The 22,944-nt window shown below is 40.2% G+C and overlaps 1 protein-coding gene across 2 annotated transcripts in view; it reads right to left on the bottom strand.

The window, feature by feature from the left end:
• The window catches only part of prkcbb (protein kinase C, beta b), a 99,030-nt gene that overhangs the window by 52,057 nt on the left and 24,029 nt on the right, over positions 1-22,944 (bottom strand). For both annotated transcript variants that reach the window (XM_039611298.1, XM_031728520.2), the window contains exons 3-5: positions 16,688-16,770; positions 6,475-6,586; positions 5,994-6,122 (exon numbers count right to left, since the gene is read on the bottom strand). In XM_039611298.1, the coding sequence (XP_039467232.1) occupies positions 5,994-6,122; positions 6,475-6,586; positions 16,688-16,770 (324 nt within the window). The remainder of the gene's footprint in view (positions 1-5,993; positions 6,123-6,474; positions 6,587-16,687; positions 16,771-22,944) is intronic.

Genomic DNA, 22,944 nt, shown 5'->3' with positions numbered 1-22,944 from the left:
GGTCACATCCAATTACCAAAAGCAGGGTTGCTGTGTCTTAGGCAGCCCATTAGGAAAGCAGTTGACACACAAAAGCACACAAGACCTTTGTCACTGCACATGCAACACACACAGAAGACAAATGTGTTTGGTTAGAGCTCGGTAATTTTGGCCGTGGACTGCCTGGCAAAACAATGACTTTGGAAGTCTAAACTAAAGGTGTTATGTGCAATATTTCATCTACACTGCTTTCAGGGCAAACTATCACATCCTGTTAAAATCAAATATAAAGAAAACAGATAAGCGCTTTCGTTCCATCCATCGTTCCCAGTGATTTAAGTCCTGCTGTGTCAAACCTTTCCATTAGTTACTTCCTGCTTAATTTTGGTACTCCTGTTTCTCTTGTGCTTTGTATTCATTTTTACTTCCTCCCCTGTGATTGTGTGGATTGTGTGCACCTGTTTCTCGGTTGTGTGAGAGTATAAATCGTGCTGTCTTTTCCTTGCTCTTTGTCAGATTGTCTGTATGGATTTGTTTTGGACTTTTGACCTATAAAGGTGCATTTAAAGGACTACATATACATCTTATATTGCCATTTTCTGACAATGGGTCTTTACCCAGATAGGAGACATACTATTTTTGCCTATTTTATTCACTTACAGCACAGTTGTTGCACCAGCAGATGTAGGATGAGCCAGATGTGGCTCAAATGTCACAACACATCTCATATCTGGCCTTTTATAAGTTGGACCTCTGGCTGAGCTGAGGCAGCTAGATTCACCCTGGGCAAAGACAAATGTGGCCCATAAAAGAAGTGCATAACTTTGCCACTTTTAAGCCAAACATTTATTGCAATCTGGGTTGAGCGTGTGAATTTTAGCAGACTCAGTAGCGGCTTTGATCTCCCAGTGCAGCACAGAAGAATTTGTGCTATTTAACGAGTGGAGGGCGAGACAAAAAGTAGCATGCACTGCGACTTATTTTAGCTAAATTTGGCGAAAGGTCTGTTTGCATACTGACAAAAAGTGTTGCACACTGTTGCGATAAAACTCAATAATCCTTTGGGGGATGTGCAGCATAGCCAGAGGAGAAACTAGAACAGCTTGCCAGTGAACTCACAGTGTGAGAAAAACCTCAAAGATGTCAGAGAGATGAAGTCTTCATGCTCTTTAACCATTACTCTACACTAAACTCCAGGAGGTTAACCACAGCACACAGCCATTGGCCAGCATTAAACCCTCAGTGAAGCAGCTCAATAAATATTAGATGATGCCCGTTAAAGTGACCATCAAATGCAGGTCGAGGAGGAGAGCTGTAAAGAGGGTAGCATGCCAAAGAGTCTCAAAGGACACTTACAGTAAAGACGTGCTGTTTTTATAGAAGTGAATGGACCTGTTTGTGTATGCACAGGTGAGAAATTCTTGCTTGCATCCAGTGTGTGCTAACTGAAAGGCACATGTACGGGCCTGTGTTTGTGTGTGAGGGGCAGGCAGAGGTGATAAGAGTGCAGTTACAGCAGGATACTACATGTGAAGTGCTGCGTGGGTGTTGACTGTGCCCCTTTTCCCCTGTGAAGCAGCTTCATAGGATGGTAAGTAGGATTACTGGGTTATATCCACCTTCTTCTTGCTTGCAAAAGCTTTCCTGAGAATGTCATCCTGTGGATGGTGACAGTGTTCAGTCTGGGATGCCTGAACAGATGACAACAATAATAATCCAAAGTCTGAAGAGTCTAGATATTTAACATCTGATCTGAGCCTCACAAAGCAGGTAATAATGTGCAGTGGCTCTGTCGTTTTCCCAGACAGCCATTGCTACTCCCACCTGTACTTCCAAATGCCTGCAGTGTCACCTGACCCACGTTTTCTCTCTGTTCTTGATTGGCTGCTGCTTCTCAGCTAATGAATTATGCAATATACCGTACATGCTTGCAGCTATCCATCTGTCACTGGTTCAGTTTCAGAATAATGACTATTTTTGAAAACAAAAATCAAAAACATGGTCATGTTTTGGGACAAGCCTACTTCCTTTGCACCCTTTGCACTTTTCATTCTCTGATTTAAATTAGACTTTAGTAAAAGCGTCTAATGAAGGCCATTTCACTAAACAACTGGCCAGCTAAGCACGGGTTGGAGAGGAGCTGAAAAGGGTTTGAACGTTATTGAAGGTCTCCCCAGTCTTTGTAGCTATATACCAATACATCCCACCATTCAGAACAGCTAGAGACACACAACAGGCTGTATAAAACACATAAATGATCCCCTACTCCACTATTAGGCAGCTTGGGTGGAGTACCAAAGATGGAGGGCACCTTTTAGTGTCCCACTGTCCCTGCTGGAGTGTCCTTGAGCTAGAGGCTGACTCCCCCTCCATCTCCATGTGCACTGTTCTGCCAGTGACCTGAGCTCTAATCTGACTATGAAAGAGGCCGGAGGTGAATTAAAATTGATTATTAAAGTGTCACTTTACGCCAATGTCAACTGCTTTGATTAAATCCACAACCCAATTGCACTTCTCAGCGTAGCAGCTGTTTTCACCAGATCCTGCTACATTAAGCTGTAAAATAATTCCTAGTGGTTCTGCAATTCATTCTCAGTGGTGGCATTTTTCCCCACCTCTACCTCCCTGCATAGAGGGTATACGCTAATCATAGCTCCACACTGACCCCTGTGGACAAAAGCAAGCACTCCTCCAACACCTCCTTTTACTATGATCTGCAAAACACAACCACAAGTTATATGCACATTAACATAAAAATCAGTGTATGTGAAAGACTGAAATACAGATGAGACTAAACGTCACGGTAAATAGCTTTAGTTAATGTACTTTGACATTTTCTACCATTTAGCTCAACTGTCATCTGCTCTGGTTTGCAGCACCAGTGAATTTTTAGCCTTTTCTGCTGTCTTAGCAGTCTGCGTGTGATAAGTCTGCTCTCTTATCATTTCCCAGAGTAACCACCACTTAATGATCAGTCTACGAGCGTGGGAATCTGAAAGAGAGAACAGAGAAGGGAATCTGCAGAGGAATTAAACCCAGCAAGAGCCCATAAAGGGAAAATATCCTACATGCAAAAATAACAGGCCTATGAATGTGCTGTTACAAGTTCTCGCTAACATTTAGTGAGGACACTGTTTGTTTTCATGGATCCAATCAATAACTGCGGAAAAATGCCTGGAACCATTTGTAGATCAGGAAGAAGTCAGCTTCCATTTATTTATGCTTTGTAAGAAGATGCACTGCCAAAAACTACTTTACAAAATCTTTGCTTTTACAGAGCTGGAGGAACAACAAAAAATAAGAGATGAAGCCAACTGAAGACTGCATGGCTTAGGAAACAACAGGAGTTTTATGGCTTAAGATTTGAGATAGGATATCTTATGAGATGCTTATTCATATGCCGAAGTTCATATGAAAACACAAGGACAAAAAAAAGGGGAAGAAAAATGCACATTAATTATCACTGCGTCACCTGCTGCTTGAGTATGACTTGTGACACATCTGAATCTGGAGCAGGTTTATGTAGGTTGTGTTTAGGAACTCACATCACACAGCTGGAGTATGGATGCTCAATAAAGTTATTTTTTCGTTTGAGGCAAAGCTGTGATTATCAGGATAATGAGAAATGTTAATGTAAATCTCTGCAGCCACCTGCAGGTCATATAAGGCACTGCGGATCAATGTAACAATGTTTCTCTCCACTTTTCCATTTTTTTTCAGTTAAATAGACGACGAGACAGAAACATTGTTCCAAGAATGATGTGAGCATACAGTGTAGTGAATAGTATATCTCATTGAAACAACACTTGCTTAAATGATACAAAATGAATGTCTACATATTGTACCGGCATACATACTAACATTTGCCACAATAATCATTTTTATATGTGCACAGAATGAGAGTCATCACCTAATTTACAGTAAAGATTTTTGTAGTTTTTAATAACTTATTTTTTACCAATCAAACATTCCTCTGAGTTGTTGAGAAAAAAAAACGTTTAATCAGATGAATTTATTAATAATTAATATTTCATATTTTTGAAAGCTTGGCAGATAAGTGATTTCTCTGAGCAGCACCCTGCTTTTTTATTTATTCTTTGGCTGCCAGATACGACCGCTGTAATCCTAAAGGCCTACAGCGAGGGAAGCAGGTGAAATTTCTGACTGCCAAATACATAAACATGGTTTCACAAACATTTTTCACTACTGTGCAAATGTCAGTGGTACACGTAACATCTGGCAGGCAAATAAAAAAAAAAAATCAGACATACCACAGAACAAATGGAGACACAGTCCACAACACACTGGAACTGACTCAACTCGCTTCCCCGGTGTATCCCATCATCTTTTTAATATATTTAACCCGGAGAGAGAGCTAGCTTTGCCTGAATGCACTGGTTAAAACACAGTGTGAAGGGCTGCTCAGTGGATGAAGCGACTTCATAGAGGACACATAAATTAAGTCAGCTGATGGAGGAACGCTAAACAGCCATGATATCAATCAAAAGTGAGACTATTAACATAACGACATGTGACACACTACAATCTGAATCTGAAAATGTAACAAATGTAACGTAAAAAACTGAAACTAAAAATGAGATCAAATGTATTTAACTCTTAATTAATCTGTTTTTCCTTTATTCTAACACCAACTTGATGACTTAATGCCAAATATTTAGGAGAGCAGGGAGATTGCTGTTGTTATCATCGTCCCTAATATTGCATCACTCTAATAGTTTTCTAGGTTGTGGTGTGGTTGAGCACTAGAGTCCAGCATCTGATAGATTTGCCAAATGACCTTTTAAATCACTGACAGCATCGCGTGAGTTTTGGACCTGGAGATGACACTTCACAGAAATGAGGCCGTGACATAGTTCTCACTAGCTGAGTCGAGAATGATAAATGATTTCATGTTCAGTCACACCTCAGTCTGCCCAGAAATAATACCAGTAACTGCAGTGGGGTTACTTGGACATAGCACCATTGCACATTCACTGTAATAATGGAAATGACACGAATGGAAATTAATAAATAACCAAACAGAACTTGTAAAGATCATCTTGGAAAAGCAAAACGTGTTCAGATCACAATTCTGATTACAAAAGCTGCCTGACAGGACAGGCTTTGGAAAAAAGTCCAGCTTCAGAGTCGAAATAAACATGTTTGCATCCGGGTCCAAATAATGCTTTTGGTCTGTATATTTCAACAACTGAACTAAAGATGATTTCTTAAAATATTTAATTAGAATTGAATAGAACAGCCTTTTAGTTTCACTGCACATGTACAATGAAACTGTGGGTGCTCCACACCAACTGTGTGTGAAATAAAAGACGTCATCAAACATGCAGATCCATCAGCTGTGGCAACTCCTCGGAAATAAGAGAGCAAATATCATAAGTCTGTAACCCAGTTATGGTGATTCAAATTCTAGTATTTTATTAGTGTGTCACTGAGCACTAATTTACAAGAATGTGTGTCTGTGTGAGGCATTCACACAGTCCACGTCTGCAATTTGCTAACCAAGCCTGTGGGCATTAGCCGATAACTCGTCCAAATGTGGTCACGTGTGGATCCAAAAATCCAAGATGGCCGAAGTCCTAAAATCGAGGCTTCCAAAATTTTATTCCACAAACCATTTTTATATATAGTCTGATTGAAGCAAAGCCTGCTTCTATTAAGTATATTGTGTTAATTTTTAAAGATACACACTGACTGTACTCCAGGTTCACTTTCCTTGCACACAGGAAACATCAGTGTATCTGAATAAAACCCTGGTCATTATTACAGACCAAAGTGTGTGGCACTTTCCTCTAATGAAAGTGGAAATGAACGCAGACCAAACGAGAATGATTTCTAAGTGTGAGCTCATATTTCAGTTCCATCCTTCACCTTTGCCAACAGCAGAGGGAGACAGAAGACCGGTATTCTCAAACTTTAGATTGACAGGCACGCCGGGAGGACTGCACAGGTGTGTGTAGGCTGTATACGTGTGCATGCCTCTGGGATATACTTACTGGTAACAGTGAGAACATTGGTCTTAACCTCGGCGGTGATCTGGATGCGACCTCTCCTCTCAGTGTGGTCTGTGCCACACAGACTCGGCACGTTGGCCACACATCGCTTATGGATGTTCATCATACAGTCTGAAAAATACATTCACACACACCCACAGATGTATTTGTAATGTTATGCAAGAGTATTATTCATGGTGATATGTGTGCCACAAAAATATTACATACTACTGCATGTCCTCCCTCACTAGATCCATGAAGTTTCTTTGTGGTCTTCCTCTTTTCTTCCTGCCTACATATCCAACACCATCCCTCCCCTTTAATGACATTAAGGTATGAATAATGTTCTACCTAATTATACCTTTTGTACATCCCTCTGTGTGAGCATGCCACCTAAATACTGTACAATCTAAATATGGATGGTACAATCGTAAGGCTGCAGCATGTGATACATGCATAAATGGGCGGCGGGTGTACTACATACGGTCACATCTCATGCCCTGGTGTATGAGGCCATAGAGTAGGGAGCCACAGTGGTCACAGAAGGTGGGGCTGGAGTAGGTGTGGATCTTAAACTTGTGCTTTGACCTCGGGTCCTGAAGAGCAAGAGAGGACAAAAACAGAGAATTAAACACTTTTTCACTACAAATTAAACATTTCTGTAATGATTTTGTTGTTCAACTGTTTAAGTGTGCACCGTTCAACCGCTTAAAAAAAAGCAAACAAAAAAACTGAATGAATGAAGCTTTGCCTGTTCCTCTCCTCCTCCATCTGTTTGATATTCTCCTTTTATCACCAGCATTCATCTTAGTCTCTCTCTCTCTGACTTTCCACTTTCCACTTCTCTGAATGGTAATGGTGCATTCAGGGGAAAGTTTTGACAGGCGGGGTTTATATACGGGCAACTGCACTGTAATCTGATCAAGATACATTTCCTCTGAATTTCTTTGTTGGCATCAATTTAGAAAGCCTACAAAGGATGCTACAATGCACATCCGCATGTGCCTGTAGGCAACAACAGTGACGCAACAACTTTGCATGAAGTCAGCCTCCCGTGACATCTGTTAAAGTCGAACGAATAGCAGAGACAGCGTACGGCTACGAGTTCAGGTCTGCCGTGCACAGACAGGGACACACAGTTATGTTGGGTTAGCGTTACTTCAAAGAACATTACACAGACACGTGTCTGAGTGTGTAAACAGATTTATGACCCAACCACACAGGTAAGTCAAACACACAGATCTGGGTGTGGCTTTGAGGATGTAAGAGCAGCAATAACAAAATCAGAATAATTTATCAGTCCTTGAGGAAGTCACATGGTCACAGTTGCTACAAGACCGTAAGAACAGTAGCTGAATAAACTAAACTAAATGTTACAATATATTACAAAGTTACAAAATAAAACAAAATAAAATATACAGATAGCTCAACTATAAATATCCCAGGATATAACACAAATGTAAATGGTTGAAATGAAAGCGCCCCTCTTCTCAAACTGTACGTGATATTAAGTGTGTGCACTGAACGTTCTCCTGTGACTGGACAGCACGTCATGGAGCATTGTCCTTATCTTGGACAACATCCGCCTCTCCGTCTCCACCTTAAGAGAGTCCAGTTCCATCCCCACAACATTACTGGCCTTCCGGATCAGTTTATTGAGTTTGCTGGCATCTGCACCCAGGCTAAAAAAAGGGAAAAACTGTCACTTATCTGCAATTTGGTCATTTTGTCCTTTTGACAGTAATTATGTGCTTTGAACTGACAAAAAAATGGATGCCATTAGTTTTTATGGACGTTCAGAACTGAAGCATAACTGGGCCGGAAACACAGGCTATTTCTGTCTAATGTGTGTGACACCTGCAACCACACCAGGATCTAAGCACTGTGATGGGAATGATGGCTACTGAGAGGCTGTTTATTCTTACACACACACACACACACACATTAACTCCTAGGCCGTGCACATCCGATATACCGCTTGTGGAGGATCCAAATTGTGCAGCGAAGCGGGCGTACTTCAATGTGGGAGTTAAAATATTTCTGCCAAGGGGATCCATCACAGCTAGCAAACATGCAGATACAGAATTTAATATGATTTGTGAGGGATCTCCTCCAGCGCAAAGTGCTTTGATGACATCAAATAGACCAGTGCTTACTGTTAATTTTCCTTTTAAGCCAATTTAGAAAGAGACCACGAGTGCCAGTTTTCTTTCACACGTGCCTTCGTGCCTTTTATTCTCATGAGCCAGGAAAAAATTAGACTGATTGATGTCTTCCTCTCCTCCACACCTGTCCTGGAAATAACATTAAATTTAGATGACCACTGCCTCAATTATACCCAGTGTCCCCACAGTGTCTTCAGCAGTGTTGCCCTAAGCCTGAGTGTGTGGATGCCTGTGATTTCCGTGTACATTTCCACGCGCTACTTTGTGTATTTGTTTCAAATGCTGTTTTTCGCCTTTCTCGAGGACAATACCACCTACTGTTTCTTTTTTGTGCCGCGTAAAAACAAGGGAACATTGTGCTGCTGAAGCGGAGCAGCAGCAGACAGAGAGCAGTGTGAGGGCTGATTACAAAGAGTGCCAGCTTCTTTATAAATATGAATGATTAAATGCATCCGCAGCGAAAACTCAAACATCAATGAGACAGAAAAATCATTAAGAAGAACGCATGAAAGCAGCGACTAGGAGAAAAAAGACCACTTTTATTGTCTCCCCCTTCTTTGATTAAATTTATTTTGATGTAAAATCAGTTTAATCAGATTTTAAAAAATACCTTTTCTGTCATTTTTCTCACAGAAGCCAAGATATGAGCAAAAATGAGTTACATTTTTTTACCCTTCCATCCACCCTGACCTCCTCCCTACAGGATGTGGACATTGTGATCTATAAGGTTGCTTCAATATGACGGTGTTTTCAAGGATGATGTTAATTTCATGAGTCAAAACAAGCTGTGAAAAACACTGGTAGGTCTGCTTAATTTAATGTTTCCACTTAGTGAACAGTTATCTAAAGTAAAGTAAAACAAAGAAATGTAAGTTTGAGTCACAGCTTAACAACAATCAGCTTAATATATCATCCTAAAATGGAAGGTTTACGTGACTGTGTTAGGATGTTCTGCCAACTTTTGTGTTTAACACTTTTAGATTTGAGTGTGAAAGGATCAGAATTGGAATATTTCAGTGTTTGGACTAATATTTGTATATACATGCATATATATTTAATAGCATCCAGTCACAGCTTCACTGGCTCCAGTTTCTCATTCTAGACACAGGGACCAAGCAGCATGTGAGGCTTCCTCTGTGAAAATAACATTAGAGCTGTGTATTCATGTCATAATTTCAATATAAAATAACCAATTTGATTAATAAGCCTTAGCATTACAGTAAAGGGATTCTGTTACCTTCAAACAGAGACAGGACATTCTTTTTATACCTTCAAATAGCCAAACCTGTTTTATTGTTATGAGATGGAAAATATTTTACCACATTCTTTTTGCCGTCCTTCTAACACCATTTTATTGAAATTGTAAAGGTCTTCCAAAGGTCTTCTACTTTAATAACTGATAGCTAATAAATAACTCGACCTTGTTACTGAAATTAACCCGTTCGAACAGGTCCAGTCTCTGAGAGGGCATGCTGGGAAACAAAGTATCTACGCTAAACTAAAGCTTCTTTTGGCCGCAATCTTATTCACAACGAGTCGCCACAGTGGATGGCTCTGCATATTTGAGTTGGCAGATGTTTACCTCAGAAGCCCTTTCTGACACAACCCCTCCCAGGGGATTTTTGCCTCCTCCCAGACTTAAAGAGGGGATCTTTTTCATGAAAACCGCCACACTGTGCTACGATGGAGTACTAAGGCCACATTAAAAATATATATTATTGTTCATTTTGAGAATAAAGTTGAAACATGGATATTAAAGTTCCTGAAAAAACAAAAAACTGCCACGGCTGCTATACCCTCTACAAACAACTTCATCAGCTATCTTATTGTGGTATAGCATACGTCCTCTTTACTGCACGAGGGTGTAAACATCACTATCCTTGCATCTGTCCACTGCCGACTTTTCCAAGTTTCTGTGGTTTTTTTCCTTCTGACCAGATGCAGCTTTCTACACCTCTTTCTTCAATGTGTTAATACTTATCACCACGATGTGTATGTGCTAAAGGAGAAATCATTTCCTTGTTACTAAAACCAATTCTCAAGCATGAGTTCACTACACCTCATCTAAACAAGGCGTTTTGTGGAGAGGATAGCAGCCGTGGCAGTTGTCTGACAAGAAATGACAACTTTGATCTCCACATTATGACGTTATTCTCAAAAATGAACAATATTTTCTTTTCTTAATCTGGCCCTGATATTCCTTCATACCATGGGGGGAAAAGTCTTGTCACCAGTATTATGCTGATATATTTGTTTTTGTGTGTTGAATAATGTAAGAATATTTATCATGTTATCATGTTATATTTGAAAATTTGCGATAACGATATAACTGACGATATAACAGATGCGAGACAAAATACTTCACAACTTTATTAGTGCAAAAAAACCCCATCAATTCATTTTCACTTAAACAAGCAGCTGTTTTTTATGTGCATTAACACCATATGAAAATTTTACAGTGCAAATGCAAATTCCTTGCTGACAATTTAACCAAAAAAGCATTTTCAGTAGAAATGGGCTGACATATCCTGATCATAACCACGCATAATATCCACAACAGTTAAAAAGAGGTGCTTTGCAACATGAAACTGCAGTGTACCAAATAAATAAGTCAAGTCAAGTCGGTAATATTATGTTGAAGAACAGTACATATTACTCCACAAGGCTAAGACTACGGGTAGCCGCAATGCTCCGACAAGCAGTGCAGCTTCGTAGCTTACTAAAGTCGCACTAAAACATCTTTTAACAGATTTTTGAGCGCCGTGTACCAAATAAAATCAGTTCGATGTCAGTAAGCACAGCCAGAATTCATGAGGCGCACTGGATTATAAGGTGCACTGTCGAATTTTGAGAAAATGAAAGGCTTTTAAGACTACCTTAAGGTCAGAAAACAAACACTAATAACGATGGCCCGCTTACATGTTCTACAAAAAAAAAAAAAAAAGTGCTTTGGTGTGTATCTGACGGACAAAAACCAAACCAGTTCCACACCACTGAAGTTGCACCATTTTTAAAAACCAATTCTGGTTCATCTGTTTCATTCAACGATCTGCTTTTGCCCTTCTCATTCTCCGTCACCGCCATGCTTTTTCCGCCATGTGCGTATGAAAACAAAGGCACTGTGCATGCGCGTTTTACCCATATTCTATCGCAATACTTCATTTTCTTATCATTGCCTAATATTAGGCAATACCGGAATTACCGTGAACGGTATAATATGGCCCAGCCCTACCATACATTTGCTTTGACAGCTGTTGTCTTGTCTACAGTGTTGCCAAATTTCACCCAATAAGAAGTTATTCAAAGCAGATTTAACAAATTTGATTTTTTAGCATCTAAACTGAAAGCCTGATCATAAAATCAGCCAGTGACTAGCCATTAGTCCATGCTCAGTGCGCTGTTTCGACCACCTTCCTGTCACTGTGTTGTCTCTCACTCGCTGCTCTTCTTTTGTTTTTTAAAACTCTACTGTCTGTTAAATTCCCTGGCATTAGCATCAGTCAGCTCACAACAATTACATACACATCTTGTCATGTTTTCATGATGCTGTGTGACAGGCAGATCTGTGCTCACAGTCACTCACATGAAAACTTTTTTTTTTTCAGCGCTGATTTTGCCTTCAGTCCACTTACTCCTCTCAAGCTAGTACTTTCTGACACATCTCCGGTGGCAAAATCGCTGCACAGACTAAACCTGTCATGAAGCTGTTGCGTGTCATGTCGACGGGCACCATGAAGGCTATTTGTGGGCTTTACTTCTCACAGAGCTCAATTAAAACCAATACAAACATGCAAAAAAAAAACAAACCTTAATTTTCTTCTCAGAAAGAAATGCAATTCTTTGCTTCGCTCATGCATTAAAACACAGACGTGTGTGAACTTATCATGCTGTAGTTTTGATCTTCATTATATCACTGTGTATAGTCAGATGGCAAAAACAGCTGTTCATAAGCATCAAACGCCTGAATAACAAACATATATCTTTGCGAGCTACATATTCATGTTGTAAGAGAAAGTTATGAATTACAGGCACTGTTAGCGTGTTAGTGTTGATGAACGGCTGTTTACACATATGCATGACATCACATTTTAGTGAAAAATACCACTGCACTAAAAATTGGTTAGCAGATTGTATTTACAAAAATCAACATATGTAATGTAGACATAATGTTACTGTTTGTTTTGGGGTCTAAATATATTATATGATTTATAAGGATCTGAGTGTTAGATCAATAATTACCAAAAGCTATATAGACATTTATAATCCTGGTACAAGAGGCAGTTAATATAGTAAGTTTCATCCAGTTGAACGCATCAAGGAGGAGCAATGGAGCAAACATACATAAATATGGTACAGCAGTAAGATGACATATATTCTGTTATCATACCTACTGTATGCTAATGAGTAAGCTGTTTTATTAACAAGAAAAATGAAACGCACTCAAAGCTCACATAAAAAAACACTTTATTTATCCTACAATAATATCAAGATAAAGAAAAAAGTAAAACAAAATGAAAACAAAACAAACAGTAATTCAGAGCTTGTGTTTGATCTGCCCTTATTTTAAGAGGCGCACTTATTTTAGCTTGCATCCTCACGTAATACAAAGTAATAAATACACAGATTAACTTTTTAAATCTAGAAAAACTTAAGTTAGTATGACTCACATTGCTGTTATTGAAAAACTATGTGTACTTCCCCAAAGGCTGTGAAAGTTAACCAGCAAACAGTCTTTTGTAGCCACCCACTCCGATTCAATAAGAGGCTGTAAACTTTCCTCCGAAAAAGTAAAATGTAATATAACGCAGGATGCAACAGCTGCTTTTGCTGCCCTGATCAATAAAAGAAACGCTGTGCCAAGTGTTTACCTGACTCAGGCTTATAATTCTTCCTCTGGGAAACATGTAAGGGAAAGCGTGTGAAATATTATTTAAAGGATTTGAGCGAAATAGATCTCTCAAGCGAGCTTGGGAGAAGGGCCTTGAAAGAAAGACAGAGCAATAACGAGACAGGGGACGGAGTCGGCCGTGCTACATATTTAATAACAATCCCTCCATCAACCTTTCTCTTCGCCTCTCAAAGGCTACCTCATAGCTTTGACGTCTTTTTAACAACCCGTGCAGACATACTGCTAAATATATCATCATGTTGATTTCAGGTTGAAATCACATTTGTCTGCAAAGTGTCTGCAAAAAAAAAATCATAAAAAGGTAGAAAAGGTAATAATTTAATAGGGAAGAAAAGATCAATCCCTTTCACAAAGTGAGAATCTAAAGCTGAAGCCAGCAGCAGGTTAGACTGGAAACAAATGAACAAGATTATTAAAAAAAGCCTTGAAGTTTAACAAAAATGCTTATTTTATGGTTTCTAAAAATAAAAACTAATAAAAACTAATAATTCACATATTCAGAGTGTATGTCAGTCAGCTGAAGCTAAAGCTTTACCTCTTTTGAGTTTATGCTACGTTCTGACTCCAGCCAAACAGCTTTTGAAGAAAAAAGCAAATGAGCAAATTATGCAAAATAAACTTAATTTAACTCTGGATGAAAAAAAAGGACTTCATCTACTTATCTTCTCTGACAAAATTAGATGACTAACCTGAACTAGCTTCTATTATTTTTTTTTAAATCTGTTGATATATGATAACGCCATGCAAACAAATTGATAAGATTTACTGAGCTACTTCCACGTCCTCCTACGCTGCCTAGTTTCACATAATGTAACTGGACCTTTTTTGCATTTTTTTCACATAACATCTGTTGTATTTTCTCATATAAGAATCTACTGTTTGGTAACAGAGGCAGTTAATATTTTTGAATGGAAAACATACATCACATCAAATAAATCGCAGGAAGTACGGAAATTCCACAAAACTAACGCGCACAGAGTTAACCGTCTACTTGTCTTGCAAATTTGTAAAGCTATTTTGAAGCGGCGCTATTCTTATGCAACCGGCTTCTCAAACACACACGCACGCACACACACAACACCTTCGTAAGGGTGCGTGCCTGAAATGTAGGTTTCATTAGAGAAGCTCATCCCTCGACCTCTCCCACGGGGAGCCCATTCTATTAACCCAGATCTATAATTGAATTTGTCTTTTAATAAACATGCGCAGCTGACAGAGAGGATGAGAGGAGAGAGAGAGATAGAGAGAGGCAGAAGGTAAAAAGGGAGCGATGGGCTGATCGCCACAGAGAATGATGCAATATTTCTGATCGTACAGTCTTTCTAAAAAATCTGTGTTCCTGCATCTTTTTATGACAAAAAGATGAATCTGAGATTTTCTAGTCAAAAGACACAGCCAGAGCACGTCTTTCACATCTGATGTATATTTATCTATATGTAATATTTAGATAAACTATTTGCTAATATAGCGAAAAAATATTGGAACATTTCGACTGAGTGATCTGAAAATAACTGGAATAGTAAGCTCTCCTCTCTGTGTCAGCTCACAAAGGCAGTATGTGTGTGTGTACAGGTGAAGACACTGTGTCACGTCTGACATGGTTATTAAGACGTTAATTTAGGGATTTCATAATGCTAATGTAAAAAAAATCTGGGCACTTCTGTTGGCCTCAAATAAGTATGTTACAAAATGCCAATTTCAAGAAAAACAGGTCTGTGAGTGAGTGCCGTAAGAGGCCTCATCACCCTCCTTTCTTGTAATCGTCAGGCTTCTTGCCTTCCTGTCTTCTATATTTAAATGAGCAGCTAGTTAGGAGAAGATCTACCCTGCATTCCCACTGTGCTGCAACCAAGGTCGTAAGGCCATGAACTCATTAAAGAGATGACATAGTGGGGAAGGCGAGGCCCCGTAATTAAGAGCAGTGGCCCCCTGGGTGGAGTGGCATTTAAATAGAGGACAGAGTTTGGTATGGTGGAGTGGGAAACAATGGGGGACAGATAAAGACATGGGAGAGTAGCATGTGCGCCAAATATAGAAATATATAGATAAGTCCCAGTAAAGCTAAGGGGACATCTACAGAAAATAGAGAGGAGATTATAGAGATATGGAATGACATTTGAAGTTGCGAACGAAGAAAATGGCTTTTGAAAACTCAATAAGAAAGAGAAGACCGAGAGGAGGGGAAGTAGTTTGAAAAACATGTACACAAAATCAAGTTATTATCATAAAAAGAGACATTAGTTTATCAGCAGGATAACAGTAAAATAAAAAGGCTATGATGTCCACAGTGCAACAGCTGCATAAATATAGACAAATTAAAGATTTTCTAAAGAATAACAAGTTCAATCGTCTGCCTAAACTGGCAGTTTACAGGAAATCTGAATGGATTTTTAAGGTCAAAAGAAAGAATTGTATCAGTGTCGGTCGACACAAAACACGGGCAAAGTTTTACAAATGTATTTTTGCGTCCAGCTTGGCATTTAAGGTGCAGCCTGTTAAGGAAGCTATAAAAACATCAACTATTTGTGGCACTGCTGTGAGAAGGAGAGGCAGGATGGGTAAATGATAAAAAGATGAACCACTTGTTCATTGCGGAGAATTATCAGTTATACAGAACACGCTACAGGAAGCCAAACAGCGTTTCCTCTGAAGGCGGCGCGCTAAGTGCGCTCGTCAGGCTGAAAGGGCACTCCAGAGGCAGGTAAAGACGGGGCTGAGGAACTTAAGGAGGGGCTTCGGTGAGGATAAAAACGGCATCCTAAGAGCGCTTTTATGAGAGAGAGAGAGAGAAAAAAGGCAAACGTCTTGTTCCTTCGGGAGCATCGGTTGGAGACTAGATTTGCATTTTAAGAATATGAATCCGAGAAAAGACAACTCGTCAGCTCCTTGACAGAGAAGCATACCACTTAACGGCACTTCATGTTGTTAGAGCGGATAAGAAGGTGAAGAGAACGTTTAAAGAGAATTAATAATAATACGAGAGTGGCGCAGCTTTTAACCTCCGACAATACTCTTTGAATTCATGTCAAAGAATGCGAACTGCAACCTGTGGCTCATACAGATAACACCACAGAAACACTCAACCAGCAACGAGGGGTTTTTTTCAAACTTCAAAGATACTAAAAAGAGATGAAGGGAACCTCTGAGCTTCAGTTTTTTATAATATAAAACCTCTAAGAGGAAGAAAAGAAGCATAGGCAGCAGTTAGAGAACGACAGGAGCTACTTTGGGTCCATGTGGTTAAATATAAGGCCATCATTTTCTTCGTGTAGCGTGATAAAGAGCAATTACTGTAATACAGCGGTTATATTTGGCAGCTCCAGGTGTTACATGTCTTTTCTGGCTTTTACGGTATCACTTTTTCTGTACTCAGTCTCTAAATGTAATTACTAGAGAAACTCCTAGAAGTTACGGTTGAACTGTCAAGACAGGAAAAGGAGAGTGAGAAGCGAGAAAAAGATGGAGGCTGCTCAAGCGTAACACCGGCGCCGACAGGTGACGGGGGCTCGTGAATGGAAATGTCCACGTGCTCTCTGTGTCTCTCGCTTTCCACTTGTCTTTCACTTACTTGTGCATACTCTTGCTCTCACACAGTTTAAAATGATTCGTTTATTTGTACTCACGTCTGACGCGGGCCCTTTATCAGCACCTGGACAGGAGAAAGTGACGAACTCATGGCAACGTTTGTGAACCACGAAACAACACACTGTGAAGAGAGAAAAAGAGGAAGAGAAAGCATCAGTATTCTGTGCACAGCAAAGAGATCCTGCGATCTAAAAATGTCTAAAAATCTTACATTTTTTCTTTAGCTTTGACCAGTAAACACATGCTGACTTTTATTTGTTGTTTTTAAAATACACAGTCTGATGTTAACATTAGTTTCAAACTAACTTGAAGGCTGTTCAGCCAAAATCTTAGTCTGGCACTTGTGAACGGGCCTAAATCAGCTCACATTTGGAAAAACCTCCAACATTTAGATCTTCTTTAACTCTTCTTTAGATGTCTCTGCCTTTATTAAGATGAACCCACACTGCTTCAATAATGTTGAGGTCTGCGGACAGGGGAGGCCAATCCACGACTGATCCAGGTTTGCTTTTACTGCATTAAAAGTGTGTTTGGGATCATTGCCACGCTGAAAAATGAAGCAATCCGATGTTTTACAGATGTTACTGCATGGTGGGTTAAATTCTAAAGAAGAAATGCAGCCACAAACCGTGACAGAGCCTCCACTGTGTTTTACAGAGGCCTGCACACACTCACTGTTGTACCTCTCTCCTGAACTCTTCTGTACGATTTTAACCACATATTTCAAATTTGGATTCATCTCTCCATAAGACCTGTTACCACTGAATTTCAGTCCATTACTTGTGTCATTTGTCGTACGTCAGCCTTTCCCCCTGTTTCCCTTTCTTTATAATTAGGCTTCGCTGAACAGTAGATGGACCAACTGATAGGCCAGATTCATCTTTCAGGTCTTGTATCAGGTTTTTCCTATTTGTTAAGCACATGACTTTCAGATTCTGTTCATCTGCTGAGAGCTTTTTTAGCCCTACCACCTCTAACCCTAACACTCATAAATTTGAGTAAGGAAAAGGGAACAATTTATGTGTTTTTGCAACAGGCTGCTAGCACCAAAGTACCAGGGACACAATTTAAAATTGTTTCTTTGCTAAGTTGTCTGGTATGCGTAGACTGACAACCCTGGTTAGGTGACATCTGTATACTTGAATGATTCACAGCTAAGCATTAAGTGGCTTAACACAAAAACATTCCTCTGAAAATAACCTGTACAAGGACTGGACTGAAAATGAGTGAAAAAGCAGCCAATGACCAAAGAAAAACCTTGAAAGGATCTTCAGAAAGCCTGGAGAACTTTTGCTCAAGACTGCTTTTTAAAGAAATGATTAGAAAATCTGGGTCCTTGGAGGCAAAATTAAAAGAAATGACGGGTGGCTCGAGACTTTTGCACGGTACTGTAGGATTCACACAATAAATATACTCATAGCTGACGATGGGTAACACAGATTATATAACTGCACCGGGTGAACAAGTACACTAACCATCTTTATCAAGATCAAAACATGATCCCAGGCATGGGAGTATTCTCTGCATTTACTGACTCACTGACTTAATTTTTATTCAACCAAAAGCACCGATATTTTTAGCAGTAGGTTTGATAGAAGCTGAGTTGTTTAGCTGTCCCTGGGCTGTTAGAAGCAGCACTTATTTAACATAAGAAAAGCTTTAGCAGTGGTAAACGTACAGTGGGATTCACACCCACACTCTCTTTATTGTCACTCCGGCACCGTTGAATCACTGTCAGCCACTCTGGATAAGAGCACCTTCTAAATGTCTTGGATGCACTGTTAAATGTAACCTCCGCTTTATCGTACAGTATGTACAAAAATGACTTTGTATCAACATAATTTGCTATGTTTCTAATGTTTACTGTGTCAACAAATTAAAATATCTAAAATCTAAATGTGCTGTTTTTTCAGGGTTGAGGAGTTGCTGTTTTTTTTTTTAAATAACAGGCATTCACATCAACACACATTAAAAAAGACCAAAGGAAAGCCTATACAATAAGAATCCAAATGTGATGAAACGCGTAACACGGCTCCACTTTCTGTGTTGGTAACAATCAGCGGTGCAGAAACATGTGAAAGCTTTGACGCACAGTGAGTCTGTCATCTCCCCCCTGATCAATGTCAGCTCCACTGACAGGCAAGACTAACAGAGGAAGCTAAATATATCTCACATACACAGTCCTTATGACTGTGCCCCAGAGTATATTTACATGGCGTGTATGTCAGATGGAAGATCCAGAGGCGACCAAATACAGGTTATGATAAAACAACTACTGAAACTCTATTACGGCACACTAAAATAACATATTGATTAACGAGTTAGTGTGCAGTGTTTTGTGAACCGAAACTGTTTTCAAACCAAAAATACTACTTTAAAAAAAAACAGCCACCACTCCTACTGAAGGTTTGCTCTGCTAGAGTAATTTAAAAAAAAAATCGTGGCCATCAAATTAAAAAAAAAGATAAAATTATGTATTTCATATCTATAGTTTGTGGGTGTTTTGTTTGCCTCATTTGGCATGCATAATATGAATATGCAAATCTGCCCTTGCCTTCCGCTCAGCCACTTGCATGCAGGCTCCATTCTTCCTGTTCTTCCTAAGTTCTCTTGCAAAATGGAAAAAGATCTGTGCTTAATTTTTAACTCAGGAGGACCTGGAACACAAATCCAGTGCTGTGCTGTGTTGGTTAAAGGAAAGAAGAAAAAAAAAAAATCCCAGAACACATGAACAAACACTTGCCTTGAGCACACTGGAAAACAGCTAGTTGCTAGCTGTGTAAATTAAAACCGTCATCAGAAGCAAAGCATTTAAACGAACACTTGCCGGGACACTCGGCACACTCGCAGTAACATACGTTGCTGTCAGATTGTGTAACATCATCTTTATTTTAATTGTCTCCTCCACTGTGCAGCGTTTGTCTGGTTTACAGTGACACAGACACTTGCAGACACACAAATCTTGAAACAGAGATAAGAGGACATTTTCCTGCTGAGCTGATATGAAAAGAGTCCATGTCGACAACTTTGACTTGATACCTTAATAACATGTTGCTGGTGTTTGATGAATGTTAGCCCCGTTCCCTGGCTGATGGGGTCGAGCCCTCAGGTTTGTAACGTATGTTAAGCAAGATAGAAATGCTCAGCCGTGGTGCTTATTTCATGTCCTACATATTTACTGGAACATGAAAAATACCACATTAGTGAAAGAGTTTTAAACTGTTGATTGATTAGTTGGTTTTTAAATTCATCTGTAACACTTTTGAGAATACTTTCAAATCATTAAAGCCACAATGACTGCTTCCTGTTTAGAAACAGAACTAAATTATGCTTACCACTTCATGTTATAGGAAAGCAAAGTCACACAAGCATGAAAAAGAAAGCACATCTTTGAATACAAACGCACAGTTTTCCCTGCACTATTGTGTAATGCACTGTCTGAGTGATTGATAGATCACAACGTTTAACAAAATGATCTTTCACTGTTTCCAAAAATGTTTCTGATATTTTCAGTGTGCATTTATCACCATGATCTCACTTACATATTTGGGGATCAGTTATCTTTGTGTCATATTCTATTTAATCCGTACCTACTGGCAAACCGGTGGTGATCAGAGGGGTTATAATTAACACAAAGGAACTTTCTCCAACACACACATAAATCATGCCCACCTCAATGGTACTCCACTCCCACGCAACATCCTCTCTTTGGTTACACCACCTACTCACTGCAATGATACTGTACCACACACACTCACACACAAAGACCACCCACTCATTCCAGTGATATCGCAGATTGAATACGCAGGGTGTGAGGGTGGAGGGATGGGAGTACAGAGAGAAATGGTGTGAGCTGTGTGCACATATTGCTTCAAGGCAACTGCTCTTTTCGAGTATCGCTACTGCCAAATCCCTAATGAAAACACACTAATGCATGCACACACATACACACATGCACGCAGATCTGCCAATAAAATAGTGCTGTATGCCATTCAAGCATATGACCTTTGGGCCAAAACCAAACACCAAAAAATAGTGTCAGAGCTAAAATGTGCCCCTCCTTTTCTCGATAAATCTGTTAATTAGTCATTAGTTGCTCAATTATTTACACATCCACTTATCTGACCCGAGACACTGACAGGCAACACATGCAAGACAAAGGGCATCATCTAATCTCACAAACCCAGATCCCAGTTGCTGGATTAAGAGAAGGAGGCCATCTTGAAAGGAGTCCTCCAATCAGCCAACTGTGGGTTTGTCAAGTGCTGATTGGTTGAAAAGTTGACTTAAAAAGAAAAGGGAACCATAGATAGTAACAAAGATGGATTTAGCTTTCAGGGTAAAAACTGAAGCCAAACAAAAGTTCCTTAAACTTGTATTCGCCTTCATAGCCACCAGGGGGCGATAGCTGTGACAGCAATAAGACTGCTGCTCCTTGAACTCATTAAATATTTTTCTGATGAGTCTATGGATTCAGTTACTCATTTTAGATCACACTAAATAAAACTTTATAATTTTATATATTTTGGCTTTTAAATCATCCATGCATTTTTGTCTGCTTATCTAGGGCTGGGTTGTGGGGACAGCAGCCTAAGCAGAAAAGCCTAGACCTCCCGCTCCCCAGCCACCTCCTCCAGCGTAACTAGGGGAACACCGAGGCATTCCCAGCCAGCCGAGAGATGTAATCTCGCCAGAGTGTCCTGGGTCAGCACCGGTGTCTCCTTCCAGTGGGACATGCCCAGAATATCTGACTCGGTAAGCACCCAGAGGAAACCTGTCAGGTGCCTGAACCACTTCAACTGGCTTCTTTTGATGTGGAGGAGCTACATTGAGCCCTTTTGACATGACTGAACTCCTCACCTTGTCTCTAAGGGAGAGTGAGAGGCCAGCCACCCTTTAGTGAAAGCTACAAGCCATTTGGTCCCTGTAAAACCACTGTAGGAGCTTGATCCACACTGCAAGCACTAAGTCGAACTGATTTCCAGTGGGTGTTGGACTCCACCAGAGTTGCCCTTTGTCACCAGTTCTGCTCAGAATTTTCATGGACAGCATTTCTAGGTGTACCCAGGTGGCGGAAAGCTTTCACTCTGGGTGCCTCAGAATGTATCTCTGCTTTTTGCAGATGATGTTGGCTTCATCAGGGGGTGGCCTCCAGCTCCTCACAATCAGCACATCCAGATCTAAGCCCATGATCCTTAGCCTGAAAAGGGTGGAGCGAGCACTCTGCATCAGGGACGAGCTGCTGCCCCAAGTGGAGCAATTTAGGCATCTCGGGATCTTGTTCACAAGTGAGGGGAGAGGAGAACAAGAGATTGACAGACGAATTGGGGCAGTGGCAGTAAAGAGAGAGCTAAGCAAAGCAAAGCTCTCAATTTACTAGTCGATCTATATCCCAATCCTCACCTGTAATCATGAGCTGTGGGTAATAACTGAAAGAATGAAATCACAGATACAACCAGCTGAAAATTTTGGCATTTTAGGACTGCGACAGCCAGTTGGTAACAAACCAAATCCAGCCAACTTGTAGGCTGGGGCCAACTTTTCGGAAGCAGACAGCTGGAACTGCGGTTCAGCTGCTCATATAACTGCAAAAGTATTCCTGCCCTGTTGACCTGTTTGTTCCTATTTCCCCTCCCCCCACCATCCCCACCTTTTCTCTCTTTCTCTCATTTCTCAGGGGATGCCAAGCCCAGAAGTGATGGTACATATTTCCGGAGGTTTTCCAACCAGCAGAACCACCATCCTGCTCCTTTCCTCCATTTTGCAAGTCCCTAACACACTAAATATTTCATAAACAATCTCAGTAGATGTTGTGGTTTTTGCTAATGAAACCAAAATAAAACATTTATTATTTTCTCAGCATTCAACAGCTGTTGCTACTGTGTAATCCTGCATGGATTAAACTGAGGGTTGTTCCCTGTCTACCTCCCTCACAAACCGGTGCTTTTATCCGTCCTCCTGCTCCACACATCTCTGCCCCCTCGGTGCCCTCTGTGCACCCACACGCGTGTAGTTGGCACCGTGCCGTGCCTTCATTATTTATCATACACATTAAATATTCATGATATTCATCGAGAACACAGAAACATACTACAAACAGGCACAGTTACAGGTTTCTCCCATCTCTCTCTCTCTTTTTTTCTCCATCTCAGTAACTCTCATTAATTTGTTACACTTCAGTTTATATTAAAGCAATGGAAAGCACCTGCAGAGCTTGGCAGGGCATTAAGTTGCTGGTTGCAGTTAGCACCTCTTTTTTTCTTGTTAAGAGTGAGAAACTGGTGGATAAAATCAG

This window comes from Oreochromis aureus, linkage group 4, assembly GCF_013358895.1.
Source record: "Oreochromis aureus strain Israel breed Guangdong linkage group 4, ZZ_aureus, whole genome shotgun sequence".
NCBI lineage: Eukaryota > Metazoa > Chordata > Actinopteri > Cichliformes > Cichlidae > Oreochromis > Oreochromis aureus.
This window is presented reverse-complemented; position numbering and strand designations above follow the sequence as displayed.